General features: G+C 38.8%; 1 protein-coding gene across 2 annotated transcripts in view; it reads left to right on the plus strand.

The window, feature by feature from the left end:
- The window catches only part of LOC122799534 (P2X purinoceptor 2-like), a 409,405-nt gene extending 393,528 nt beyond the window's left edge, over nt 1-15,877 (plus strand). For both annotated transcript variants that reach the window (XM_044068664.1, XM_044068663.1), the window contains one exon: nt 14,905-15,877. In XM_044068664.1, the coding sequence (XP_043924599.1) occupies nt 14,905-15,006 (102 nt within the window). In that variant the 3' untranslated portion in view covers nt 15,007-15,877. The remainder of the gene's footprint in view (nt 1-14,904) is intronic.
- The last annotated feature ends 4,292 nt before the right edge of the window (nt 15,878-20,169 follow it).

Below are 20,169 nucleotides of genomic sequence, written 5' to 3' on the forward strand. Positions count from 1 at the left end.
TTATTGGGGATATAGGCGTGTGCTATACCCACATCACTCCCACGGGGCGGGCCTACGAAATCCCTGCCAAACGACACCTAGGCCCATACCTGCATACCCATGATTCCCATACCTGACAACCCTCTACAGTACCCATTACACATTTTTAATGTGTGCGTTACTGAAGTGTGGAGACACTTGTATGCACTCCCCACTCTCCGGATATCAGTTCGTACGTCATACATTCTATCGACACATGTGTCATCACCCTTGCACCTGATACTGTTGCAGGTACAGCTATTTCGTATTTGCTGCGGTCACTTCTTTTGCGTCAATGTCGGTTAACACTACGTATTCCAATTTATGGAGTCCTGCAATGGACACCTATCTGCATGTTTAAAGTGTAGAACTTGCTGGACTGTCACTTTCTGGCCAATGTTTTTGAATGCTGCGGTTTATTCACCTTTCCTGCATGTCTGTTTGTCTACCCATATTAAATGTAACGTCGCCCATTTATGTACATATGTCATATCTATGGGACATAAGTCTGTTGTGTATACATATATACATGTACAATCCTCATTTCATAACTTGCTTTGGTTTACGTCTATGGATTATGTGTATACACATATATCTATATCCATACCATACCTTTCCACTATACAGATTGTCGCTGAGTGTACAGCTGCTTGCCCCTTTATCTTCGCTGTGTTTTGCATAAACCTGTGTCTATCTGGCAATGTAGTGGCATTTCATCTGAGACTTACGGTGGGGATTTCTGGCAAGCAGTTCAGGTTACGACTGCATACCCTTCAGAGAATCCATGCTACTGACACACCCGTTATTCTATCCACTTTCTATGTTTGTTCTGGCACATATCTGGGGTTTGTCCCTATATGTACCGGTAGTTTGCATGGCTTCATCCGGTTTCATACTTTACGAGGTTAACGGGTTTGAGCCATGTATAACTAACGTGGGGGAAACAGCATTCATTTACTATGCTGTGAGCGGATCACACACGCACAGGCGCACTTGCATTTCCTTATTGTAGGTTACGCTGGCGCATACATATCCTTATTGTGGGTTACATATGTTTACTAAGTCTTTGTGCTTACGTGGGCTTTATTACTTGTGACAGTACCAGTACTTATCTGTAATCCCATTAACGGACGTTTGCGAAACACACGTTCACCTTTACATATTTAACTGTCTGTACAGCACAGACGCATTCATTACACTTTCACATTATATGTGCTGTAGTCGTTGTTCAACCGGGACTGCATTCACGTTGGCCGGATGCTGTAACCAGTATACGTTTGGTGTTCTGACTCATTTATATGCATACTCATAGTACATAGCTACATTAACATATGCCTCTCCGCTTCACTTACGTCACAGGCATCCATTCTCCTGCTGGGAAGAATGCGGTACTACATGTTACACATTCCCTATTCCCTAGTGCTCTGGACCCAAGCTGCATATTTCATCACTGCAGGGATATTCAGAACCCAAAGGCTTATATTCCTGACACATACAGGTCTTTAATTGTCAGGGTGTTCATGTGGTGATCTGGGTTTAGGCTTGTCCCACTGGTGAACGGAACTGCCCTGACCGTGTTCAAATGTCAGACAAAGCACATGGACAGGGATTGTACATTTTGAACATTTAATCTGTTTACAGACACAGGTGTTTGGGCACCTGTCCGCAGCTTATGATGTTGGCAATACATAATATGGGTGGGGGTGGTTACGATACATAATCCACGGTGAGTGGTGTTCCCATTCACATTTGACTATTTCCTGTATTCATTCTTACGGGGGTTATTATTTTGCACATGACGTAACTATGAATTAACTACAGGTATGCAGTAGTACAGTCAACATATGTGACGGTTTGTTACAGTATATTTGTACGGACCTCTGTAATACTGGGGACTACCCCACATCCTTCACAAAATTTCCTGCTTATGTACATACTATTATTCAGTGAACTTTTGAAGCTTGTGGGAACAGTAATTACATCTGTCCCTATTTGTCCTCCCATCCTTTTGGGCTTTGTCCAGGTTTTGTTGCTGTAATAGGTTGAGAGGTGGTGTCGGTATATGATTGAGTTGAATATATACTGTCTAATTCGGTGGGGTGTAGGGTTACCACTTGTTCCTCTTTGTGAGGGGAGGTCCCACTTTGGACAGTTGTGTCCTGTGACGACACCTAAGACATGGCAAATGTCCTGTGATTTTAAGACAATAATATATTTCTTATTTTCTGTACTAGTTGCATGATACAGGTATTTTGTATCTGGTACACATAACTATTATTTGGGATAGCATAAGCTATTCAAATGCTATGGCATGAGCTTTTATCTTGGCATACACGTGTAATTCTGTCCTTTGCACTGGCCGGGGGTATGTTTTATCCAGCAAATTCTCACATTTCTACAAGGGATGTCCCACCTTGGCCATCTGAACAGGTGGCAACCCTAGTGGGGTGACCTGCATGGTGGGCAGCTGTTCCATCCTGCGTAGTATGAATTGCATGTCTGTGTAGAAACTGAACAGTACCATGACTACACATACATGTTTTGTCCAGATGTGTACAGTAATGGACACCGTGGCGTGTAAACAACTCTGAGGTTTCAACAGGTTACCTATCCCACGCGGGATGTACACACATTTTGCCGTAACATTAACGCGCGGGCATTTGGATTTACGTACCTGTGATGGGATGTTTACATTCGTGGGATACATATTTGCAATCCGGACACTGCCTAGGATGATACTTCCTACTACATATGGGGAATACTCGCTATGTGCAGGTGTACGGATGCGCAAGGCTGGTAGCTGGATTTGGTGGACATTCGGACATGGGTGTGGGTTATGTGCTATACTGGGGTTGTTGCGTATTGCATTTGCATGCATGGCTTCTACTTTTGGATATCCCGGTTCCGCGTATAGCATCCTATGTGTATGTGACGGTTATGCTCCTGTTCATGTGTATAGCACATTTTAATATACATATGTTTGTGTGTGTTTGGTATACAATTTGGACTGTCAGGTTTCTTTACAGTTGTTATATAGCCACAACTGCCCTGCTGTGTACTATCACTACCACTGTGGAACTGCTGGTGACCATACCCATGGGGCTAGACGTGTGTATTGGCGGCACGCTGACATGATGCGCTTCACTTCCACTGGGTATAACTTCTGACAGTGCAGTACATTACGGACACAATTTTAAATATCATTTGTTCCATGGACAGAATATTATCTTATGTTGCGTGCATTTCTGTTTGGTTCTCCATTTTGTGTGGCCGGGAACTGTCTTGCATGCTTTGCATACGTTTCATTATCCATGGACACTGATAGGTGCGATTACTATTGCAGGCAGGCTATAATATTCAGCAGTTTAGGTTGCTCATCGCCAGCCGACATTGACACACCTCCGGTCGCAGCTTAGTAACGCCCCATGCACTCGCGCACGTGTCCTATGCACATGGATGTGGTAGCGGCGCACCTTCATTAATATGCATATGGCACTACTACACCATTTATATGCCGCACGGCTGGCGCAGGCCTTACACCGGCCTTGCGCCAAGCTTCATGAATCCGGGGGATTAATTCACTCTCTCTCTCATGGCAAGTGTAAATCAATTTAATACCTTGGGAAACAAAACCTTTTAATATGCATTGCCATTTGGATGGCGTAGTGGTGCAGCGGTGGCATTGTCACCTCACAGCAAGAGGTTCTCCAGTTCGATTCTCAGCTGGGGTGCCTTCTATACAGAGTCTGCATGTCCTCCCTTCATTCGTGTGGGTTTCCTCCAGGTACTCCATTTTCCTCCCACATTACAAAGACATGCATCTGGAGTGTTTCTCCCTGGACATCCACTGAAAATTGGCTTCGTTCCAAGTTGGACTTTCATGGTAAACAAATGTTAAATAAAAAAATAATAAAATTTACAATTGGCTTCTCTTCCACCCTCTGGTGCCATAAACATATTCAGTCTTTGGGAAATAATAGCTTTGTTACTGTGTAGTCAAAGAGTGAAGAAACCTGAAACCAATAAAAAAAGTAGAGACTAGATGAGTCCAGCAGCTGATTAATTTCTAGTCTTTCAATAAAATTATAATAATGTAAGCATTGTTTTGCATCAGAGGAAGAAAGTTACTATCACAGCATATTTAAAATATGCAAAAACAGAGGAGAGTGTCACTGGAAGAAAATCACAGGACACACTGTGTTTAGAGATTCTCAGAGTAACCAGTAATACTGGCAACTATCATTCTAAGTAAACATTATGAAGATCTTTCATAAGCAGCAGGGCATTATAATCTTATTTTGAAGTGACTGAACTGTAGGAAAATGAAAAACCCCAGCTGACTCTTTCTGCTGCAAATGAGAATGAGTGAGTTGATTGCTTTGCAGGGGGTATGGGGTTGATGATTCACAGGGCAGCAGGGACAAAATACAGCAAAACAAAAGAAATGCTTGCAGTTGACTGCAGCATAAGGTGGGGTGCTGTATTGGTCTTAGTGTGCAGTCTTTTGAACAACACTTCAGACTCTGCTTTCTTCTTCGTTATATCCTGGAGATGCTGTTAAACTAATGGTTTCCCCAAGAAACAATCCTTTCATCAAGAATTGTCTCTGATTTGCAGGCTGTAAGAGTGTGAGGGTGTATGTACTGCTTGCATTTAACCATTCTGTCACTTTACTACCTTGTACACTGTTTCTGTTAAATCACTTTGAGATTAGAAAAGCACTATGCCAATAACATTAATTTCTCTGTGAAAACACCCCTGTTGTGATGCTGGAAGAGAGTTAGTTTAATACTTTCTATATAGGAACAATGAATTGTTTGTCAAGTAAAACGTCACCATAAAAGTTTTTTATTCATCCGTACATTTCTATGCTTTTGTTATTTTAAATCACTTAAGTTCTATTACAAAGCACTCTGCTACCAAAGACAAAAACTACCAAGTCCTGAAGTAAATATAGAGTACAGTTTCATAATATACTGTATTCTAATTTAGATTGTAGGACACTACACTGTAAACAACAGCTGTCACATCTATTTCCATAATTAAAATAAGTATCCATTTAAAGGATTTTGTTTCCTTGCACAGCAGCATGGCTCCAAGTCATACCACTTAGAAAAGAAAAAAAAATGCAAAATTGTTGAAACCAATTTGTTTAACTCGCAGTTTCAGGCATTTTTTTCAGAACAGGACCATATATAAAGGGATTGCTGTGAACAGGAATTTCTACTTATCCCAGAATTGGTTGCACAGGGTACAGCTAAGTATATAATGATGTGGCTGGATATATATATTATGTAGCCCAGGCCGGTATGACCCTGACCCTGAGCAGCATCCTACCCTCACCAAGAATGATGCCACAGTACAAAGACAAAATGATCAGCTTTAACAATTGGCTTAATTACTGGTGTCATTCTAAGGGGATCCAATGTCTGTCTGCTTGGGATGACATGCTTGACAAGCCACGCTGCTTAGCAAGGGATGGCTTGCACCTGTCACTCCTGGGCTTCCGGATATTGGCCAAGGCTCTTGCCACCCCCATAGTGCCTTTTTTAGGCAAGGCTCAAAAGACAAACCCGCCTCCCTAGAAAACACAAGTGAAAAAAAACTAAGGGTAATGCTGCTCAATGCCAGAAGTCTAAACCTCAGGATGCACGCTCTCGAAGCCCTCCCCAGTATGGAGAACATCGATGTCTGTGCAGTGACTGAAACCTGGTTCAAGGCTCCTGAGAGCACCCCAGCACTACCAGGTTTTACCTCATATCATGCTTTCTGGCCCCAAAACTTGGACCGAACCACAAAAGGAGGGGGAGTATCCATATTCATCAGATACCCACACCTCCAGGTTAGTGGCAATGCACGAAGCATCGGAGACCATCCAGGTGCAACTAACCATAGGCAAAACTGCCCTACAGGTTGTAGCATGCTACAGACCACCCTCTCAAACTCAGGAATCCCACTCAGCCTTCCTGAAGACACTGGAGAGTATGAATGTCTCTCCAAATACCATCATACTGGGAGACTTCAACTACCCAAACATAGACTGGGAACATTACTCAAGCCCCAACACCCTAGCCCAAAGGTTCCTAGAATTCATAAACTCAAATGCGATGGAACAACTAGTCACCACTCTCACAAGAGGAGATAATATACTAGACCTGATCATCACAAACATGGGGACAAAATGCTCCACACCGGAAGTATACCCCTCATTGGTGAGATCAGACCATAAATTAATCTCACTGGAAATCCACATCCCACCCCCACCCCGTGCACAAAAGACCACAGTGAAGAACTTCTCAAAAGCCGACTTCACACTTCTTAAGACTGAAGTGGTATCCTTCAAGGCCCCTGGGCCAGTGGAAACCACAACCCACACCGCTGAATCCTTTATAAATACCTTCTACGGGCACCTTCAAGAATGCATGGATCATGCAATCCCTAATAAAACCAAGACCCATTCCCCCAAAGGCAGGCGCCCTGTCTGGTTGACCCCAGCCATTAACAAACTTTACAACAGGAGGAGGAAGCTACTACATGACAGAGCAAAATCCCTAAAAGGAAAGGTATCTCTGATCAGTACTAGCAAAAAACTACGATCACTCATAAAATCATCCAAGGCCAACTTTGAGAGAAAAATCACAAAAGACAATCACAAGGCCTTCTTTACCTATGTTAGAAACCTGGGTGGAAACTCCCAGATATGCTCAGAGTTAGTCCAAAATGACACAAAATACACTGAACCCACAGACATTGCCAACATTCTGGCAGACAGGTTCAGTGCAAATTTCTCCGCCCCCTCCCCCCCAAAAGGAGAAATATCTATCCTAGCAGAGTGTAGCCTCCCTAACATCTCAGATGCCCAGGTGAGAGCCGCCCTCTCCAAAGCTAAAAACACAGCATCAATGGGACCGGATGGTGTCCCGGGCTGCGTGCTACATGAATTCCAAGAGGAACTAAACCCGCACATAAGGCTGCTGTTTAATCTTAGCCTTACTACAGGATACATACCCAAAGAGTGGCGTACAGCAACAGTGGTCCCACTCCACAAAGGCAGTGCTTCTATGGACCCTGGAAATTACCACCCCATAAGCTTGACGTCTGCAAAGCTATGGAAAGGATCATTATGGAACTCATAAACAAAGACATTGAGGACCTACAGACATTGGATCCTACCCAATTTGGCTTTGTCAAGGGCAGATCCTGCCTTTTGAACTTGGTCGACTTTTTTGAAACCGTCACTAAGGCCATTGATGAGGGTAAGGCAGTTCACACAGCCTACCTTGATCTTGCAAAAGCCTTCGACAATACCCCACTCGGGCATCATAGACAAACTCACCAGCTTAAATGTAAACCCATATGTCACAAGATGGGTTGCAAACTGGCTCAAGGACAGAACCCACAAGGTCAGAATTGCTGGAGCCATGTCAGACTCTAAGCCAGTCACAAGCGGTGTCCCACAGGGCTCAGTCCTGGGACCCCTCTTGTTTGGCATTTATTTTTCCAAGGTGCAAGCAAACATAGGAGGATTGTGGCTGACAAAGTTCGCAGATGACTGCAAACTGGGTCCCATAATTGATACTCCAGCGGACACAAGCATCCTTCAGAGAGGCCTCATAGAAATGGATAATTGGTGCCAGAGCCATGGCCTTAAACTGAACGCCAAAAAATGTATAGTCATACCCTTTGGGAAAAACAAGGTACCAACAAATTACCACATAGGTGGTAATCCATTAAGTACGGAAGAGGTAATCAGGGACCTAGGCACCCAAGTTGACAGTAACCTCTCATTTGACACTCACATTGCCAAGGTGGTTAGGAAGACCTTCTATATTTCCCACCTTATCATGAAGGGATTCACATCTAGATCAAGAGAGGTCATTGTGCCCCTGTACTCTTCTCTTATCAGGCCCATGATTGAGTACAGTGCCCCATTTGGGATGTATCTTACCCGACACCTGCAGCAATTGGAAAGACCCCAAAAGTTCCTCACCAAGAGGATAAAGGGTCGCAAACATATGTCATATGCTGCCCGGCTGAAGAAACTCCAGCTCTATTCAGTCGCATACCGCCTACTCAGAGGTGATCTATGCCTGACGTACAAGGCCATGTCCAATCCGGAATTAATGGACATGCTCCACCTCAGAAAATCCAAATCCATCAGAGCCACGAGAGCAAGAGATTTGAACCTCAACACAGAAATAAATATGACGTGCTGGAGGGACAGATTCATAACCCAGAGGCTCCCTTCACTCTGGAACAGAATCCCAGTCCATGTTAGGCAGAGCCCCTCACTAACTCTCTTCAAGAGAAATCTTGACGAGTGGATGGGAGATCGTAGGTTTACCCCGGGGGTCATCTCTGTGTCACTACTAGACAGAGGCACAGTAAACTAAACCCTAAATGGGCGTAGTATTCTCATCCCAAGGGGTGGCGAAAGCCACACACACTCTGGCTAGGCTTATAAATGCCCTAGGGCAGATAGCCTAGTATGAACCTATGAACCTATGAACCTATAGATATATATATATATATATATATATATATATATATATATATATATATATATATATATAATGTATGTGTGTGTGTGTATGTATATGTATGTATGTATATATATATATATATATATATATATATATAGAGAGAGAGAGAGAGAGAGAGAGTTAATTACTTCTTTGCAAAATGGGAAACAGAAGCTTCTTCTATAACCTAGACCCACAGACTCCCAAGTGCAAGAACATAAAATAAATACAAATTGGACTGCTTGTATAAAGCAATCATGCATATATGATGTAACTGATGAATAAACAAATCCAACAAGGTGTGGTAACAACTAATGAGAGGAAAGTAATGTCAACAAAATTTATATTCAGTGTTAATAGGCTGAAAAGTATCTGACACATAATTACAGAACACAAAATTAGTTTTAGAATATTGTCAAATGTTTCAATGTTTTTTTACATTATATTTCTATGTTTTTTCTTTTTTGTAGATAGTGTATGCAGATATTTTAACTTTAACTTATAGGTATCAATTATACCGCTCAACCTCTTAGAACAAAAAATCTGGACAAAGCCATAAATAAAAGCGAGCAAAGGCCTAAAAATAGGGACACTTTTTAAATATTTCTCTTACAAACTTAGAAAATTGATAGAATAGAACAGATTTTGCATTAGCATGAATTTTCTGAAGTGTATGAAGCTTGAAACCCAAATGTCTGTTATTATTTTCTGACTTCAACCCTTAATGATTTACCAACAATGTGCCAGAAAACCACAATTTTATGAGAAACAGACCAAAAATATGATGCAAAACTCTGGATATTCTGCGAAAATCTGTACAGTTGCAATTCTTTCTGCCAGTGTGTGAATGGTAAGTTCCTGCTTCATTTAACTCCTACTTTCATTTCCCGTGCCACATGTGAAAGCAGCCTAACCCCCCCCCCCCCTTGTATGTCTTTTCTGGACTTGTCATTCTCATGCACTTAATTGCTTGCAGTCATGCACTGCGGCTGCTAGCTTAGGTAGTTACAGTATCATAGCTCTTCCAGGAATCTGTACCTGAGCAACACGGGCTAAAAAAATGCACAGTCATTGTAGTATTACATTGTGTAATAAAGGAAAATATCCTCTAGTCATTTATGCCTAAAGAGAAACCTTTTACTATATTTCAAATGTCCATGTGGGTGAGTAATTCGGTATAGAGTACTACTATAATTAATTTTGCTTAATATCTTGAAGTACATTTAGAGTTCCTATATTGCAAGTCTGTACAGTTGGTAAACATGTAAGGAATCTGTTAATGTGTTAATAAATTTATTTGTAAGTATATACATTTCTGCATACACACATATATATGTATATATATGTATATTTGTGTGTGTGTGTGTGTGTGTGTGTGTGTGTGTGTGTGTGTGTGTGTGTGTGTGTATGCATACTGATATTCACAGAAACAGCAAAATCTCAATGTTCACAAAGTCGACACTAAAAGATCCACTTTGCAAATGCTGACATGCTACTCCGCATGCAGTGATCATCAATCCTGGTACATGTAAAAAATTGCAATAAAAAGGTAGAGTAAAACATCATTTTTTGCAGGAGTGACAACCCTGAACCCCCCATGTGGGGGTGCACCTCCCACACCTTCTGCTAAGGATATATACTAACTCCAAGATTGCACAGTCTCCGGTAAAGATTATGCTTCCCTACCCAGAGATTGTATAATCTCACACAACTGCTGGATCAGATTAGTCAGTCAAATTTTTTTGGCTAAAAAACTATCAATCTAAAGTAGAGTCAACCATTTCAGATGGCAACAAGAAATTCCTCTAAGTGCATGTTTATTGAGATATTCACAGAAATATGAAAACATATGTTTAATTGTATAATTGGAAATAAAGATAATACTGGATATCTGTAAAGATGTGCAATTTACAGTGCAAATACTAAAGAAAAGTTTCTTCAACAACATCTAAGGTTTCATCAAATGTCATGCAACAGTCTGTAAGTCACTTGTTTTCTGAAGTATTAAGTACATATGGAAATATTTTGCTTATTTTCATAATTAGTAACAAACAAATAATATTTCTAGTGTAGCGCGATATAAATCATTTTCATTGAATTGTCCTGTCTCCTACATTGATGTTTCATAACATATACCCTAATAAAAATGTAGGTCTCTCAGTTACAAAAATATGAACATAAATGTGAAAATATGAATAATAAGTGGCAAAGATTAATTTCTCAACTGCAAGATATCCTAGACTAACAATATTAGTGTAATTTTGTTAATAACTCCCTGCCATTTCTAATACAGCCTATTATTAGCTGATAAGTCACTTAGTTAAAGAAGGTAGACCTAAAAATGTTCTGTATGCCATAGGGAGGTATGGGTGTGAAATGGAAGTATATAAAAAAGTCATTTTAGGCTTGAGAAAGTTAAAGAATGTCACTGACTTTGGTGTATATTTTGTCTCTCTCCCTTCTGAAAATATTTTCTAATTACTGCAGATTAAGGGTAGCCAGTCAGTCTAATGCCAGTCATTAGAGTTGAAATGTATTGTTTAGAAAGGACATATTGATGCAACACTTGCTGCTTTATTAACTTTTAAAGTGAATTAAAGCAATATTTAAAAGTTGGTTCTTGTTTGATTCTTTGCCCCCCCCCCCATTATTTTTGGCTTTGTCTGTAACTCTTGAGCAAGAAGTTAAGAGTATTTAGGTCTGTTCCTCATAAAATGTGTAGTTGTCTGGCAAATTGTAGAGTTTAGTCACTGAATAATGGCAACATGTCAGTTTCAGACTTTATATCCATCAGAAAATGATTGCTAATGCAAAGCTTTTATTCAATCATCTTCCTAACGAGCAGTATTTAAAATCTGTCCTTGAGTTTGTGCCTTTGTGATTCTTCGGTTCCTATCAGTTCATCGAAACTTCAGCAGTTCGAACACCATATGTTCGAACTGTGAAGTTCAAAAACTGATTATCACAAAGCCGCGGAACACGGAATTCTTTCCCAGGGAAAGAATTTGGTGGGCTGTTTCTGTGGCTTCGCTATTTTCAGCACTGTGGTGGAAAGTTACAGGTTGGGTTCAGGTAAGTGTGCGATTGTGCGGACGTTAGTGTTAGGGCACGGGTTAGGTGAGTTAGGGTTAGGGCACGTGTGAGGTGGGTGTGCGATAGTGACAGACTTTAGGGTTAGGGCGGGATAGGTGAGATAGGGTTAGGGCGCGGATCAGGTGAGTGTGCGATAGTGACGGACCTTAGGGTTAGGGTTTGGGTTAAGGTAAGTGGATAGATAGTACCGTATGTACAGTTTAGTGTAGGGTTAGATGTAAGATTTTAAGTGTATGTCTGTGGATTGCTGTTTTTTTGGTGTGCTTGTGTTGTGTGTGTGTTTGTTTCTTGGAACAGCGATTTTTTTCCCTGGGAAAAAAAATCACTGTTCTAAGCCTTCAATGTTTTTGCACTTCGAGGTCAGAAGTTCGAACATATGGTGTTCGAACTTCTGCCATTTCGTCGAAGTGATATAGACCCATGATTCTTTTGAGCTAAGAAGTTGAGAAATGGGGGGGGGTTGAAATGATTGTGCTGTGTGGTTCTGACAGCAGCTAGCCGCAGTATATTTCTAGGCCATTATTTATGTAATTATGCTTTCGTAAGTGACCATATTAGTTACATCTGTGTGTGTGTGTGTGTGTGTGTGTGTGTGTGTGTGTGTGTGTGTGTGTGTGTGTATGTTTGTGTGTAATTATACATTGCAAACCTTTTAGAATGTTATGATGAGCCAAAACAATAGAATGCTGTGAAAAATACAAAACAGGCATATGTATATTTTATACAGTTCATTAAGGCTACATTTTCTAGTACAGCAATGTAGATATGCATTCATTAACACCACAGGGGTTCTAATTTTATAATTTATAAAGATAAATTTAGCAGATTTCGAGTGCTATGCTTTTTTGGACCCTCTGCTATGGTTTTTGATGGTCCCCTGCTATGATTTTGAATGCTGTGAGGATGAGAAGTATGCTTACCACAGTTATAATCCCTATCATGCAGCTAAGTGTTGCTCCTAGTATGGGAATCAGTGAGCCTGCAGTATGTATATGTTCTACCTGTGCCTGTTGCATAAAGCCTTTGGAGAGATGTCTAGAGGAAATGGAAACAATATGACTGTATGGACTGCCTAATCTGTTACCCTACTGAAGCTACTAATAAATTAATCTGCAAATAACTGAAGCGAGTATAGATTAATTCATAAATTGTTATTATAGTACCAGAAAACATTAGGTATAATATGAAGATAAGCCCACTGCCAACAGTCATGAAACTTTGCAGATGTCGCAGGTTGTAACTAACACAACTTAATCCGAATGTGTAAATCTTTGTTGAAAAGAGACTTACTCTAAATGTGTGAAGCTAGAGCTAAATTATAGCAAGTGTTGAATCTATTCAGGAAAGGAAAGCAACATATCATCAGGTCCATAACCTCTGTCTGGGGAAGTTCATTACAAAAACTTAGCGATAAGAGTCTGCTGGTTGGGTGGCTATGTTGATATAAAAGAAAATGTATATTTTGGCCTTCAGAAAAATCATCAGTTTACAACTGTTATTAAAACTGATGCAAGTAAGTAAAAAAAAAAAAAAAACTCAGTGGTCTAAAGTGCTTTTGCCAATCTACCAATAAGTAGGTGGGATTTAATTAGATAGGTGAAAAACAGTATGATGATATTAAGTGCATTCAAATATCTCAACCTCTGAGTGCAAGAAATTTGGACAAAGACTGACAAAATGGGGGGCAAAGGTCCCAAAATAGGGACATATTTTAAATATTACTCTTATAAGCTTAGCTGCGGTGGTGGTGCTGTGGTAGCTTTGTCGCCTCACAGTAAGACGTTGTCCTGTTTGATTCTCAGCTAGAGCGTCTTCTGTGTGGAGTCATGCATGAATGGGCGTACCTTCGTTGAAGGTTGTGCATCAGGGCTGGCAACTCAGCATGTAAAAATCTACTGCCAATCATTAGCAGGCTGGAGTTCCGCTGTGGCGACCCCTAACCGGGAAAAGCCAAAAGACACAACAATAAGCTTAGAAAGTTGCTAGAGTAACAGGATTTGTTTTAACATGCATTTTCTGAAGGATTTGAAGTCTGAAACTCAAATGTATGTCATTATTTAGTGACTTCCATCCTCAGATCATCCCAGTAATTTGTCAGAAAAACACATATTTTATGAGGAAGAGACTAAAACATGAGCCAAAAAATCTGGGCATTCTGTGAAAATCTGTACATTTGAGAGGTATGAGTACATTCATGTCTTCATATGGTTAACTCCACTAAATAATGAAATGTGTGTACATGACAAACTTGATAAGACTAAAAGAAAACAAAACAGTAGATAGAACAGCATTAAACAAAAAGTGTATATAAATCAGTAATGAATCCTTGCATATATTACTGAAAGAAAGTTTTAAAACCTATGTTTATTACAAATAATAATACTGAAAATGCTGCTTCATGGGGCAATATTACATATAAACCAACAAGTGCTTCTAACCTGTGATTTTAACTTACCTAATATTTTCATCTTCGTCCTGTAGAAGACAGCCTGCATGAAGATATCACTAGTTAAAACACTTTATGTGTGCAATGAAAGAGTATGAAGAAACATATGTCTAACTGGTAATAAAAGCTATTATGGTCCATTTTTTATGTTCAAGTACATTTTTTGGTGCAGTCTGTAATAGGGAGAGAAAGAATATGGCCGTTGTGACCACTGAGTGCCAACATGTAACCATGTATACAGCTTGTGACTGTTGAACAAATACCAAAGTTAAGTTTCATATAGGTGATCATACTTATGTGTGCATCTTTTCACCAAAGGAAGAATTACATAAGTGTAAACACTTGCAGTACAATAACACTTATACTACTGATGCTGTTGTTGTTTGTAAAAGAGACATCACTGAAATGACAAATTCCCACAACTTTGCAATTGTGGGATTGTTGTACAGTTATCTTGCATGTCATATCTAACAATCAGAACCTAAAGAGGATAGCTTCCATCTTCTAGTAAGTGCCTGAAAGGGACTCGGAGCTATCTTTCAGGTAATGCCTAAAGAGGATGGGGCCTATCTTCCAAGCTATACTTCAAGGAGAGAGGGAGGCCATTTTCAGTTTGAATTTATAGGACAAAGGCCCTTGCAAGCTGCACCTGAAGGGGCAGGGACCAACTTCTAGGGTGCACCTGAAGGATAATTGGGCACTGGCTTTATATACTTCATGTATATTTTCTGAACAATAAGGAAAGAAACTATGTAATACAAAAAATGCATCAGTGTTTTGCATCACTTTTAAAATCTTTAATTCTGAATTTTTCACATTTTGTAGGTACATGAAGTAGAGGACGAGAACTCTCCAATAACAAGTGACAACTGTCCTTCCACAAGTGTGTCTACACCAATAGAAATCAAACAGTCACTTGATCTTTGAGATGCAGCTGTACTGTATCAGCTCTCCAAACTAAATGATGTGCAGCAAGGAGCTAAAATAATTCTTATCACTGTGAACTGTAATGCTGCATAGCTTTTCTGAAAATTCCAGAAATAGTCATCAGCACTCATTTCTCACGACAGCTCTTCAGTCACAGACTAAGATGAAGCGGTTTCAGTTTCCAGTTTTATCATCTGTCCTTTAAATATAGACCAATTGTTCTGCAATTTTTCAGATGTGTTTGGTTCAAACTAACAGTATATCTTATACACATATATTAATGGACATGTCATAGATGTCATACTTTTGGAATCTTCTTACATGTGCCTCCTGTTTCAGTGCTCCCACAGATTTACATTGACAATCTTGGCAACCCTTATCAAAAAATTCTTAACTCTGTGTTCCTAGGCATTACTCCAAAGCAAAAATATCATAAACCTAAATATTTACAAATCAGCTCATACAATGATGTTACAGATTTGTTTATGTATGGCAAGATATCCTTTTTGATAATGTCACATTACTTTTCATTTCACATTTGCATTATTTAAAAGGTCAGCTTATGCTTAGGCAATACCTTGTTCCATCAAGTCATGCAGCTCTAAAATGTATGGTTATGTTCACCTTTTAATATTACTGCGTAACCAGTGGGGGGCTGGAATTAGTAAAGAGGCACTGAAGAGATGAGCACAGCCCCCACCTGCATGACACCAGCAGTGAAAATATTTTTTTGTTTCAGCTGCTGCTGTACTTTTGCACCTGATTGTCTTTGTTTTTGCTGAATAATTTCTTAGCTGTTATCTAACCACTCTGTAACTTAAGCTGCCTTGCCAATGAACTTTATAAAAACAAAGTAAGTTTTTCAATATGACAGGTGCTCTGTGACTTAGTGTCTTATTTTCTGATAGTGTTTACTTCCAAGACTGAAGATAGAAGGCTGTTTCACATTTACTGCAATGTACTAACAATATTGAACATAACCACATTTTTAAAATTTACAATATGAGAAATGAACATTTTATTTAAAGCACTAACAAATATAGTTGACAAAATAGTTACCTAGCTGTGTGCTGTTATACGTGGCCCTTTTTCTTGTACACTGTAAAAAAGTTTCTTGTATTTTTAGTGTTGGACTGCTAAGCATCAAAATCTTTTTTTGATACAGATCTGGAGGGCCTGATCTATTGTAGAGAGGTTCAAAACAGCAAGTTATGCAGTTATTTCAGCATGGACTGCAAAGTAACTGGATAACAAGAAATAGTTTATGCTGATAAACATCCTCTTGTCTTACAGACACATCCAGACATGTCCATCTAGTCACTTGGGGAAGTCGGTCAGCAGCATCTAGAACAATTGCTATGTTCCTCCTTTCTAGGTCTGTAAACAGCAGTTAAGCTCCTGTGAGGAAAAGCAAATCACACAAAATAGCAAGGAGGGTCCACTTAGGGCAGGTAAACGCTCAGAATCACAGTAAAAAAATTGAAGTCAGTAAATAATGACAGGAACTGAGTGACAGTGAGAAAACCAAAATGATCAAAACAATGCAGAAATTAAAATCTTCACTTTTAATATAAAAATAATAGGATAAGCGCTTTCGTAAGTAGCTTCATCAGATCCATAAGAAACCAGATACTGAATACATATATATATATATACCTGCAGGTAATGACTCATACTCCTGATTAGATAACATACAAGCTACTACCCATCATTTTTAAAGCAACAGATAATATATAACACAATAAACAAAAATATGTATAGGATTCATCATATAACACTACTAAAAAATTACAAAAGAACACCGAATTACATTCATACTATCTAAAAATTTTAACTAGGAATTTTTTTAAAATTACACAAAGCTACATATATATTATAGATTAATACCTATTATATAAAAATGTGGGTGTATCAGTATGTGATGTTTCATTTAATATTTCTGCGTTGTTTTAATTTTGGCTTTATAGAGGCTCTCTCATTCAGACCAAAACCTTTATAAGCCCTTAGTAAAATAATCCATTGCATCTCCTTGCTTTCTGTATAAGTTCTAATATCACATCCCCTCATATTCGGAAAAATAGCTTCTAGCACCTTAAATAGAAAGTGATGTTTATTGTTGTGATACAATATGTTTAGCTAGAGCATTATGCAATGTACCTCTCTTCATGTGGTATACATGCTCCCTCATCCTATCTCTTAAGGGGCGGTTGGTCTTGCCTACATAGAATGACGGGCAGGACTGACAAGTAGCCAAATAAACCACATCTGATGCCATACAATTGGCATCAACTTGTATCTCAAAAACTTTCCGTAAGTCTGGTTGAAAAAACTGAGTATTACTGTCAATAAAATGGCAAAAGTTACAACGCCCACATGGCTAGGTACATCCACCCTTGTTATTACTTTTTATAATTTTGGGATAACAGAGCATCCTTTTCAAATTGTGCTTATTCCTATAAAGGAAATTAGGTGTCTCACCTACAATCTGTTTCAAATCACTGTCAACATGTAAAATACCCCAATGTTTATTGATGACTTCCTTAATTTTAAAATAATCAGAAGAGAACTGTGTTGAAAATCTAATACTTTGATTATTGCAATTGCCACCTACAGGATTGTGAAATTCCCTAGGACCAAAATAAGGAGCCGCTGTGGTAGAGCGCAATTCGTGTATGTCATCCAAATGAGAGTTAATTTCAGTATAGGTATAGCCCCTATTAACCAATCTATTTTTCAGACTGGTCAACTCAATTTCAAAACCATCGTTCATAGGATTTAATCTTGAGGCCCTAATAGCCTGTCCTCTTATAATGTTTTTTAAAAACATAAGGGGGATGCATGCTAGATCTGGAGAGTAAAGTATTACTGTAACAAACCTTGCGATGCACCCCTGTATTAATTAATTTTGGAGTTAGTCTTAAAATAACTTCATGTTCATGACCACTGTTTATAGGCAAAAGGAGGGCGTAGCAATGGGCACACCATGTGCCAATAGCTACGCAAATATGTTCCTTGCATATTGGGAAGAACATGTTCTTTTTCGTGAGGAATTATTTAGGCAGCATGTAGTGTTTTATCGATGCTTTGTCGATCTTTTCATTCCATGGAATGGATCAATTGAACAACTAGAATCCATGTATTCCATGATGAACAACTTGACCACTTGCCTCAAGTTCATCATGCACCATTCCTCACGTAGGATAGAGTTCTTAGATTTATCCATTGAGAGATTACCTAATGATATAATTAATACAGGGGTGCATCGCAAGGTTTGTTACTGTAATACTTTACTCTCCAGATCTAGCATGCATCCCCCTCATGTTTTTAAAAACATTATAAGAGGACAGGCTATTAGGGCCTCAAGATTAAATCCTATGAACGATGGTTTTGAAATTGAGTTAAGCAGTCTGAAAAATAGATTGGTTAATAGGGGCTATACCTATACTGAAATTAACTCTCATTTGGATGACATACACGAATTGCGCTCTACCACAGCGGCTCCTTATTTTGGTCCTAGGGAATTTCATAATCCTGTAGGTGGCAACTGCAATAATCAAAGTATTAGATTTTCAACACAGTTCTCTTCTGATTATTTTAAAATTAAGGAAGTCATCAATAAACATTGGGGTATTTTACATGTTGACAGTGATTTGAAACGGATTGTAGGTGAGACACTTAATTTCCTTTATAGGAATAAGCACAATTTGAAAAGGATGCTCTGTTATCCCAAAATTATAAAAAGTAATAACAAGGGTGGATGTACCAAGCCATGTGGGCATTGTAACTTTTGCCATTTTATTGACAGTAATACTCAGTTTTTTCAACCAGACTTACGGAAAGTTTTTGAGATACAAGTTGATGCCAATTGTATGACATCAGATGTGGTTTATTTGGCTACTTGTCAGTCCTGCCCGTCATTCTATGTAGGCAAGACCAACCGCCCCTTAAGAGATAGGATGAGGGAGCATGTATACCACATGAAGAAAGGTACATTGCATAATGCTCTAGCTAAACATATTGTATCACATAACAATAAACATCACTTTCTATTTAAGGTGCTAGAAGCTATTTTTCCGAATGTGAGGGGAGGTGATATTAGAACTTATACAGAAAGCAAGGAGATGCAATGGATTATTTTACTAAGGGCTGATAAAGGTTTTGGTCTGAATGAGAGAGCCTCTATAAAGCCAAAATTAAAACAATGCAGAAATATTAAATGAAATATCACATACTGATACATCCACATTTTTATATAATAGGTATTAATCTATAATATATATGTAGCTTTGTGTAATTTTAAAAAATTTCCTAGTTAAAATTTTTAGATAGTATGAATGTAATTCGGTGTTCTTTTGTAATTTATTTTTTAGTAGTGTTATATGATGAATCCTATACATATTTTTGTTTATTGTGTTATATATTATCTGTTGCTTTAAAAATGATGGGTAGTAGCTTGTATGTTATCTAATCAGGAGTATGAGTCATTACCTGCAGGTATATATATATGTATTCAGTATCTGGTTTCTTATGGATCTGATGAAGCTACTTGCGAAAGCGCTTATCCTATTATTTTTATATTAAAAGTGAAGATTTTAATTTCTGCATTGTTTTGATCATTTTGGTTTTCTCATTGTCGCTCAGTTCCTGTCATTATTTACTGAAATCACACAAAATGTTTTATGATTAAGTATTTCACTTTTTTATTTTACATAAGGAAAAAGCATTATAAATAATGCCATGAAACATTATTTATAAAGCAACAATGTGAGGTACACATTTTACTCAGTGCTTCCCCATATAAGATACAGTAATATTTTTACTTCTTTTAAGGTAATTTGTGACAATTTGGTGGATCCCTATAAATTCACGAAGACTTGACTTGTTCTGCCCTCCTGGAGATAAGAGGTGCTCTGTGAATGTTACTGGCAAAGTGATTGTGGTCTATCAACTGACTCAGATTCATGCTGATCCACTGAACAACTTTCACTTGAATGTCATTCAGTCAGAAAAAAAGTATAAACCACTTTCAGAGATCACAAAATCAGCCTTGTTTATTGGGTTCTTGCCCTCCTGCACCTCTTCCTCAACTTATATATGCCAACTCCAAGGTCAGACGGGGGAAAACTGCAACCTCAAACATTGTTGAGAACTGTTTTTCATCTT

The sequence above is a fragment of the Protopterus annectens genome, chromosome 4.part0, assembly GCF_019279795.1.
Source record: "Protopterus annectens isolate FY-2018-M chromosome 4.part0, PAN1.0, whole genome shotgun sequence".
In the NCBI taxonomy this organism is placed as follows: domain Eukaryota; kingdom Metazoa; phylum Chordata; order Ceratodontiformes; family Protopteridae; genus Protopterus; species Protopterus annectens.